Source organism: Nuphar pumila, chromosome 10 (assembly GCF_984573655.1).
Source record: "Nuphar pumila chromosome 10, dmNupPumi1.hap1.1, whole genome shotgun sequence".
NCBI classification, from domain to species: Eukaryota; Viridiplantae; Streptophyta; class Magnoliopsida; order Nymphaeales; family Nymphaeaceae; genus Nuphar; species Nuphar pumila.
The window spans coordinates 87551584-87561433 of record NC_143258.1 but is presented as its reverse complement, the minus strand read 5'-3'; the positions used below and the strand labels follow the sequence as shown (position 1 = coordinate 87561433).

The window sequence follows — 9850 nt, the reverse complement described above, 5'->3', positions numbered from 1 at the left end:
CCACTAGGCAGGTGGTCAGGGTCCCATTCCCATGAGCATCAGCCTCTTGCATTAATGAGGAGACGAGATAAGCCCTTGCTGAGCCTGAGCTTGGCGACTCTCTGAGGGCAAGGGTTGTGCGCCACAGGTTTACACCGTTGGGACAATGACCGTAAGTATGTCAGATGACTTAGCCAGCATGACTAGGTCTTTGATCTCGCGAGTGGTGTGCCTGTTCTTTATGAAAAAAAAAACCGGGTTCAAGATCTTATGTAATTGGATTTGAATTTATGTACCAAATTTCACAAGCAAGCCCTTCTTTTTTTATATAAAACAACCAAATTTAACTATTTTAAATCCCAATATACGTGCTTTAACCTTATCCAAGCGCATGGTCTGGTTTCCTGTAGAATTTCCAGGCAAGTTGGAACTGAGATCAAGGAATGTGGTTCCACCTCGATTTGTGTCAGACAAACATATTCAATCCAAAATAAATAAATAAATGGAGCAAATTCTGACTTGGGTATTGTAGACATTACCAGATCCAGTTCTGTTTTTGACGGGGATCCATACACTTGGACCGGAAAGATTTGGGTACATAAATATTTGGCCCACATTCAAGAATGACTAATTAAGTCCAGATTCATCAAGAACCATTTGAGAGCTCCAAGATCTAGGCTCATTGTTGAAGTAATCACTAGAGTGCTTTGGTCTTGCTATAGCAGAATCATCCATTAGAGATATTACAAGAACCGTTCCATTAAGCACTTAATAATGAAACTGCATGTAATTACAAGGAGGCGTGGCTGTGTGTTTGGGACAGAACACATATATACTGTTCCATTAAGCAGTTATAATGAAACTGCATGTGATTACAAGGAGGCGTACGCGGTTGTGTGTTGGGGGGTCAGATGTGATTATTTTTTCCTTGAATCTTGTGAAAGTTGTCTTGGCTGTGATTGTTTATCCCTACCTGTGACCAAAGCAAACATGACCCACATCTTTTCCTCACTAGTTTTTCAATAACATTTTTTAGTTCTCTTCCCCCATTATATAGAAAAAGTAAACACCGGCACATATACAAAATTTTAGATCCAGGCCCGTTAGGTATCGGGCTGAAACCCGGCCCGTTATATACGTGGGCGGGGCTATTGGGCTAGCCTGATGGGCCTGAGTTATTTATTAATTTTTTAATAATATAAAATTTTTAAAATTAACTATTATATAATAACTTGGATAACTATTATTATTTACTTAATTAGTTGCATAAAAACTTGTTATTTGTTAATTATTACTATTTACCTAATTAATTACACTAATTACTAATTAGTTGCATGAGAACTTGCTATTATCTCATTAACCCATAATTTCTGTCAAGCACATATGCATTCTAAGATTGGGTCGCTGGGCCGGGCTGGACTGGACCAGACCTGGCCCGCTTCACATAGGCCTGTTGGGCCAATGGGTCGAGCCGCCCATGTCAATGGCCCAGTCGGCCCGATCCTTTAGCGGGCCAGGCCAAGCTCGCCTGATGCTCACCCCCTACTTCTGCCTGTTGAGTAGGTTTCTTCATCGCATCGGTCTTAGGGCAGAGGTCGTGTACTATGGGTATCGAACTCTTGACATTTTTGGGCTTAAATGCTTTAAGTCGACTCACCTAGCTAGGTGTGGTGCAGCCATTATAGCAAATCATATTTAATACACATTATTAGGAGTTTTTGGATGCAAACACTTACCCAGATAAATTCAACATGAAAATAGCATTGCAGCTTATGAAACATGTCCATTTAATCAAGTCTACGCACCTAAATAGGGGTGTAACTGGGTCGGCTATACGCGATGTCCCAAACCGATTATACCCAACCTGAACCGATTTTAGTAGACCCATGTGTTCGGGTAGGGTTCAAATTATAGTCTTGTAACCAAAACTGGATGAGACTTGGGTATTGCAAATGAAGAACCAAACCTGTTTGGACGCCACCTGATTTTTATTTCTGACCCAAATGGTTCTCCATATTGTAAAACCGATCGGACTTGAACTCGACCCAATTTTATCCCCGAACCTATTTTATTCTTAAACCGATCCGAACCCAAACCCACTTCATACCCAAACCGATCCCAACCCAATCTGATTATATAACCAATCCTATTTTATATGTGAACCAACCCAAATGGAACTCAAATTTATGATATATTTTGAATATGATGTATCATTGATGTCTTTTATTTCAACTTCAAATGATTGATTGTTTTGAAAATATTCTTTTCATATTTAGATTTTGGCATTATCTAAAATAGTTAATAAAATTTTCACTGTTAGCACATAATCTTCTTAATGAATAGTTGATTCTATTAAATTACATGTGTTTTATTTGCAGGTAATTAAGTCTAGAATAACAACCATATCAGGGAACCCGTTAAGGCCCGAACTGATCATACCCAAACCCGTTTACCTATATGGATCTACTTTTTCAGTCATAGCCAGACCCGAACCCAACCCGAATGAAAATGGGTCAATTAAAGATCCAACCCAATTAGACCTGACCCGATATATACCTGAACCCTTTAACCCATATGGTTTTATAATTTCCAGTCGAAACTGAACCCAAACTTAGATTGGGTTGGGATTGGGTCTTACTTTTAGACCATATTCAAAATCAGATCTGATAAGATGTGAACTGAATAGTTATCATGAAGTCGGGAGCATCCATCCGCCTTGATAGCCTCAATATAATACCTTGGCATCATTTTTATCTAGGCCTGTAAAAATGGAACCCTCCTGTAATCTTCAACAATGAATACCCTTAATTTTCTTGGAAAACAATTCAGAGACCAAATTTCACCTAACAAACACATCAAGAAAATGAAATCTCAGACTTGGATCCGTATAATTTAAAGAGCTCATATTCAGTAAAAATAGATATAAAAATCTCAAATTAAGCAGGATAGAATGAATATTTGACAAGAACGACAACCCAAACCCAACTACATATTATTGGAGTCGGGTTCCCGTTGTTCTGGATAGTATTGGGGTTGGCATTGTTTATGCCCATACTTAAATTTTTGGGTTCGAGCTGAGTCTGGTACCTGATAAGACCCGACCCATTGACGGTAGGGATGTCAACGGGTCATATGTAACACAAGATCCGACCTGATTCCGATTAGTCAGATTTGGTAGACAAATCTGAATCCGATTAGAAATTGGATTCAGGTTTCGTATTGACATTTCATTGAAACCTGACCCGATTAAAATCCGAATCTGAGTAAAACCCAAACCCGATCCAGTGTAAATATCAGGTTTGAAGCTAGTCGGATCTGGATAATCTGACCCGAATCTGATCCCCAATTGACAGCCAAAACACCTTGCCTTTGAAATATGTAGTACCACAAGAAAAAATGATCACCTGACTGTATACTTTACTGAGGTCTTGGAACATGTTATGCTGAAGTGATTCTTCCTATTCCTAATGAATGTTATTTAAAAAAAAAATGTTATGCTGAAGTCACGCTACTTACTGGATCCTAGATCAAGTTTTGGATCCAAAATTAAACATGTGTCATCATCAAATTGCATTTGCATCTTAAATTTGAATTAAATCATACCATTGATTTGCACCGTTTTTGGCCGCGTGTCCTTGGTGACATGACCGGAATTGCAATGAGCCTATGACATTCTGTTTGGCCATTATTATTATTTATTGTCTTTTTATTACATTTTAATGATAACTTCAAAAATAATTTTTATTTTATTTTTCTATGATCAGCTGGGGTTAGGAAGTATCAAAATACACAAAACTATTTTTTTTTATCAAAAGTCCTTGTTCTCGGAATCTCGTGTCCTATTTTTTTCTGAAAAAACAAAAAATCCTCGAGCTTGCGAGTCGAACCTGCATTTCGTGTCATCGTGTCCTCGTATCTATGTGACATTTCTCGGAGTAACAAACAACTCGACGTCGGAGTGGGATAATCGATTCCGATTCGAATCGGTGTGGGTGCGCGCCATACACTTGCCGCGTTGCCCGCCTCGTTATCTCTCCAAGGAACGTTTTTCGCAATTTCCTATGGCGACCTTTTCTGCAACTCGCTTGGTTTCCCCCTTGATTGGGCGCTCTACGCACTCGTTTGAAGACTCTTTCATGGGCACCCAACTCGGAATCTCTCCTGTTTCTGGTGATCTCTCTCTCATGTTTCTCAATAAGAGTTTCCGATTTTTCTTCCAACTTTCCATTTGATAGTTCTGAATAACACCATTCTCTTCTGTTTGGTTCAACCGCAGTCAGTGGCTAATTGTCTGTCTCTGCTTTCAATTCGAATGCAATTGAACGCATATAGTTTTTATTCATTGTGCCCGTTTTGAATTGTTGTGAGATGAGGTGTTGCTTGATTCATGTGGGCTTGCTTGGTGCTAGCTCAATAGTAAACGTTGTATCCTTTTTTGGGTTTATGCCTTTTTTGTTTGATTTTCATCTGTAGCAAAGAAACCCACAAGATAGCATCCTTTTCAATACAAATAAAAGCTGTTACCAAAGCGCAATTGGTGGTTGTAAGGGATTTTCGATGTAGTGAAACATCATTTTTAAGCTTTGGATGCTTCTAACGTTGTCAATATTCTATCACCATAACCATCGAGCTCACCTGCATTGCTAAATATTTGAATGGAGCTGCTTTGTGGCTGCTGCTGGAACTAATTCGGAAATAGAAGGCGAGTGATCATTCAAAATTGTGCGCGTTCTCTTCCGACCAAATAAACCACCACTTTTGCTACTTGTTGGCAAACATCACTTCTGCATCACATCAAGCGCCTTTTTGTGTTACTGCTAGTAGTTCACTAGTTCATAATTCGACAATGAACCCCTTTGTCATCATGTTCAAAGATGATGGGTATGAAGGAAGAGGCCAGAACATTTATATAGTCCTCACTGCCATGCGTTTACTCCATAAAGGGTCCTTGCGCCTAGGTGGCGTCCTTGTTCTTCAAGGTCATCACCGGGGAGCATTTTGTGTGTGAGATTGGTCATTGACACATGACGCTCGTTGTGATTCTGATTCTCACCTAAATGAGAAAGCAACTCTCATTTCTAAGGCCAAATGAGAGTCCGTTTCTCACCACTCATTTTTGAAGTTTGTTTAGCCAATTACAATGAGATTCATTCTCTCATTTCGCATGAGAGTCCAAATCTCATGAGACTCAACCAAACATGCCCATAGTGTTAAGTTAAATAATGCTTTTCTTACCTAGATTTCAGATGTTAATCCCAGTGTTTTTATCTTTATAACTACTATACGTATAAATAACGTTTTTTTACCCATGCCACATGGATACAACTGCAGATTTGGGGATACTATCTTATCGATGAAACACATAGTATGTACATGTTAGGCAGTAGAATAGAAATGGAGTATTTGTATCATATAGAATATTGCAGTTTTATATGTGAAATAAATAAGGAAGCTAGTTTTAGATTGCATCAGTATTAAATAAACATGTCTGTATATATTTTTGCCTAATAGTAGTTTCATATAGCATGACAAGTTTCACTCTTTTTACTTTTAAATTCTACTCAAATTATTATTTCACTTATTAAATGCATGCTAGTGACTTCTCGCTTCCTATTTCATATGGACTTGAAAAACCCTTGCTTCTCACATTTGCTTCCTGCTTTCCTCCTTGGTAACTCTGGCTTATACCAAATGTTAGCTCTAATGGCACAAAACCTTTCATATCTGTGCTCACAACTCACGCATGCATGCATATATGATGATCACATAAATATAAATACATATGTTATAAATGTGCTTATCTTTTTACATGTACATATACACACATGTGTATGCAGGCATTTATGTGGTGTTATCTGTGTAGTCATATACTTGTTTATCTATAGTGATTGTGGTCAGCTCGCAACCATGGTTGACTCAAACTTAAAAGATGATTGGTTAGCTGGTTACTGTGATTGGAAAAGTTGGTGGATGGCCTAAACAACAACAACAACAACAACAACAACAACTACGCCTTCATCCCAAAACAATTGGGGTCAGCGATATGAACCAAAAAAGAAATTCATTTTGGGTCTTCCACATGAATCCTTTTCCTCCAATCATTTCTATCCAACGCCATGTCCTCGGTGAGGTTCAAAGCATTCATATCCTTTCCTATCATCTCCATCCAAGTCTTCCTAGGCCTACCCCGACCTCTTTTAACTAATATATTTTCCCATTTCTCCAACCTTCTAACTGGAGCATCATTAGGCCTTCGCCGAATATGTCCAAACCACCGTAAACGATTCTCTCGCATCTTATTTTCAATGGGTGCAACACCTACCTTCTTACGTATCTCTTCGTTCCGAATCTTATCTTTTATTGTATTTCCACACATCCATCTAAGCATCCGCATCTCAGCTACACTCATTTTTTGAATATGATGTCTCTTGGCAGCCCAACATTCCGTACCATATAGTAAAGCGGGTCTAATAGTCGTCCTATAAAACTTTCCCTTCAACCGCAATGGCATTCTACGATCGCACAGCACTCCAGTAGCACTTTTCATGTGAGAATGAACATTGTTAAGTATGCACATCTGATAAAGATATTGATAGACTAGAATATAAAGAGGCAAATCTTTAACAACTATATCTTTCACAATCCTTCCTATACCTGTCAAAGATGCTCAACTAATAAGTAGTAGAAAAAATGAAAAAGTACAACAATATACAAATAGAGATTGCTGTAGGCGATTATAATTCAAAAGAGAGTGAAACTGGTGTAAAGATATTTTCTTATGATGAAGATTTCATTTTCAATCTTATGGTTTTATTAATTTTCTGTTGAATACATCTAATTTACACCTCAGTGCATAAGGTTATTTCTTCTTATCATTGGATGCATAAGTTCATGATTTAGTAAAAAGAATATTCCACTATCTTTCCACACATTTGTATATTTGAGAACTTGTCTTGTTTTTTTTACTACATTCTCATTAGTTTATACTTGATTGGCTTATTTTTATTGTCCATGACCTCTTTTCTTGCTTCATGTCTACTTCAAAGTTGTTGCCAAGTTGTGATATTTTGACCTTGTTTTTTTTTCCATTTCAGGTAAAGGTGTACAACGACATCTTTTGGTCTTCTCAAGGAAGCTGTCTGGCTTAGAGGAGGCAATGCGCATAAGGAGGTAACTTTGAGACACATGGCCTTCATATAGAGAACTACATGGATAGTCATATAGAAAATCACACAAATGGAGAGTACTGTGATATATATATATATATACACACACACATGAAAGGGGGTATCGTTGAACCCCCGCTTTCGTCGGACGAGTATCGGACACACAAGGCGCGTCCAAGTGTGTTTAAAAAGGACATTTAGCGGTGGTTGTGACCGCTGCTAAAACCTGTATAACGTAAAAAAATATGCGTCGCTGATCGCACACACAATCAGTGGCGCATATTGTGTCCGACTTTGGTCGAACAAGATGGGTGTTTGACGATGCACCCATCTCTCTCTCTCTCTCTATATATATATATATTGTGGATATATTGGTTATTGTTGGAAAACTCATATCTTTAGATGTATTGGAAGAAATAGAAAAGTCATATGGTAAGTGCTCATCATGATTTTCGTTTTCTAAGAATTTATTACAGAAACATTGTTGTAAATGCAATATATTTGCAGTATTTGTTAATGCAGCCTACAGTGTATAGTGAACCCCCTTTCTATTAGTGATTCAGCCCCACAGGGGTGTCTCGTGCTATGTCACATGGATATGGCTGCGGATACTGGCATACGGCTATTTTTTGTGAAGTTTTCATTCAATATGACTACTGTATAAGGGGACATGATATGGGTGCCAAAATGGAGTATCCGGGAGACATAGGTCTCATGTCTTTTACATACCATTTTCTATTGTTAATGAGCTATGCTTTTCTTCTATGCATAATTTGAGATCTCTTGTCCATTTTTGTGATGATTCATGTTGTCTAATATCATTGAGATACTAGAACAGATGTTTCTAAAGTCATTTTCACTTGTATCCACTTTGTTTGCCTAGATGAGTCCACTAATTTTTTTTTTTTGAGTGAGAAAGGGTATAATTCAAGTTAGCAAGGTGCTTGGTGCTTCTGAACGTGGCAACATGTTCTCTTTGTGTTATTACGTAATTTATGTAAATATTCATATTGTTTTGGTAATGTTCACCAAATTTATGTCTGATTTAACCCATGTCTAAGCAAAAAGTGGATGGAAATCAGGAAGAGTAACCGATCTGGCTCTGGAAAGTACAAAAAACCAAAGGTTCACTATTGGTGCATGTCATTGTCACCTTCATGTGCACTTTAGTGTTTCTTGTTTTAGGATTTGGTCTCATATCTGATGTAATTTTGTAGTTGCAATATGTAATTTCAGATAGAACCCCAAAATCATGTCTCCATCATTTCATCCTGCTAGTTCTACAAAATTTGGGGATGTTTTTGGCATTGAGAAAAGAGGACAGTGATTTTGGGAGAAACTTTCATTACAGTATAGGTGGCAGCAGCTAGCTTTAACTTTTAATCCTCTACTCTGGCTCAAGAAATTGCTACTCTAGATTCTTATGTGTGCTTGTGAATTTCCTTCATGATCTTTAGGGACTGATCAGCAAAAGAATTAAGCCATAGTACTCAGTTGGAAAATTTCAAAGGATACAAGTTAGTTCATTTACTTCCCGTTTCATATTCCTATGTCAAGGAGATTGCACTCGTGAACTTCAAACTCATTGATTTTTAAAGATAGTTATGCATTCGTCATTGTTTTACTTCATTTTTAATTGTTCTCTTGGTTTGTCAGCATAGCATCAACTATGTATTGTGCAGCCACTTTAATTTATAAACAATATATTCTCTGTGGTCATCAGATCCCGTGAGTCAAATACCACAGGAAAAGTGAGAAAAAGACCCGCTTTAAGACGTGGGAAGGTATCAGGTCGTCTTCCTGTGCCAGAGCCCATTCAGAAGCCTCCTTATGTGAATTCAAGTTTATTGCCAGAACTTTCAAGTGAACCACAAATACATGACAGTGAGGGCATCTCCCGTATGAGAGATGCTTGCAAGCTTGCTGCTCTTGTCTTGGAAAATGCAGGGAAGATGGTCAGGGTGAGCACAATGTTAAGCAAAAACAACTGATTGTCCTTTTCATTGATCAACTTTAGTCTTGCTTGACTATCCAACAAAAGAAGTCTTGTTTCGTTATACTTTACCCAGCTTTTAGTTCATTGTTTGGTTTTTTCTTGTTGGTTATATTCTCTGCCATTCTGTTTTGCTTGTAGTAGAATAATTGCAAATTTTATAAGATCATGTTGATTTTTAGTTCCAAACAGTAGTTACTGAATCATAGAAAAAGATTGTCAGCTTATCATATTGACACCACAAGAATTGTGACTACCTCCTAGACTCCTAATGTATATTAGCAACATAAGATGAGCAGTAACATTAAAGTAATTGATAAATATAAGTGTTATTATACCAGTTGTTTCAATCTGATTGCATAATTTTAGCATTTCTTACTTTCTGCATGTGAAGTGAAATCAATATTTTTTAGGGCAGTGCGTACATCTGAGACCTAAGTTTTTTCCTCTCTCAAAAGCATATGGTGGGAACTTACTTTTATAATCTTGGTATGATCAATCTCAACTACTAGTGGCGGTTGTTAAAAATGTAAATGATTATACAACGTATGTGTACATATACATGTATATATATATATATATGTTAGGTTAGTACCTAACTAGTAAATAGTAACTAGGTTAGTCCCTTTTTTACTTTTTTCTTTTTACTTTTTCAGCCACCTTTAGCTAGAGAGGCATTGGAGAGAAAGCCCAATGACTCTATTGGAGCCAT

The 9850-nt window shown here is 37.5% G+C and overlaps 1 protein-coding gene across 2 annotated transcripts in view; it reads left to right on the top strand.

Annotated features, from left to right (window-relative positions):
* The first annotated feature begins 3971 nt into the window (after positions 1 to 3971).
* The window catches only part of MAP1C (methionine aminopeptidase 1B), a 47703-nt gene continuing 41824 nt past the window's right edge, over positions 3972 to 9850 (top strand). The window contains exons 1-3 of one of the 2 annotated variants that reach the window (XM_090019205.1): positions 3972 to 4149; positions 7074 to 7149; positions 8869 to 9106. In XM_090019205.1, the coding sequence (XP_089875331.1) occupies positions 4041 to 4149; positions 7074 to 7149; positions 8869 to 9106 (423 nt within the window). In that variant the 5' untranslated portion in view covers positions 3972 to 4040. The remainder of the gene's footprint in view (positions 4150 to 7073; positions 7150 to 8868; positions 9107 to 9850) is intronic. The other variant, XR_016434864.1, reaches the window with a different exon arrangement.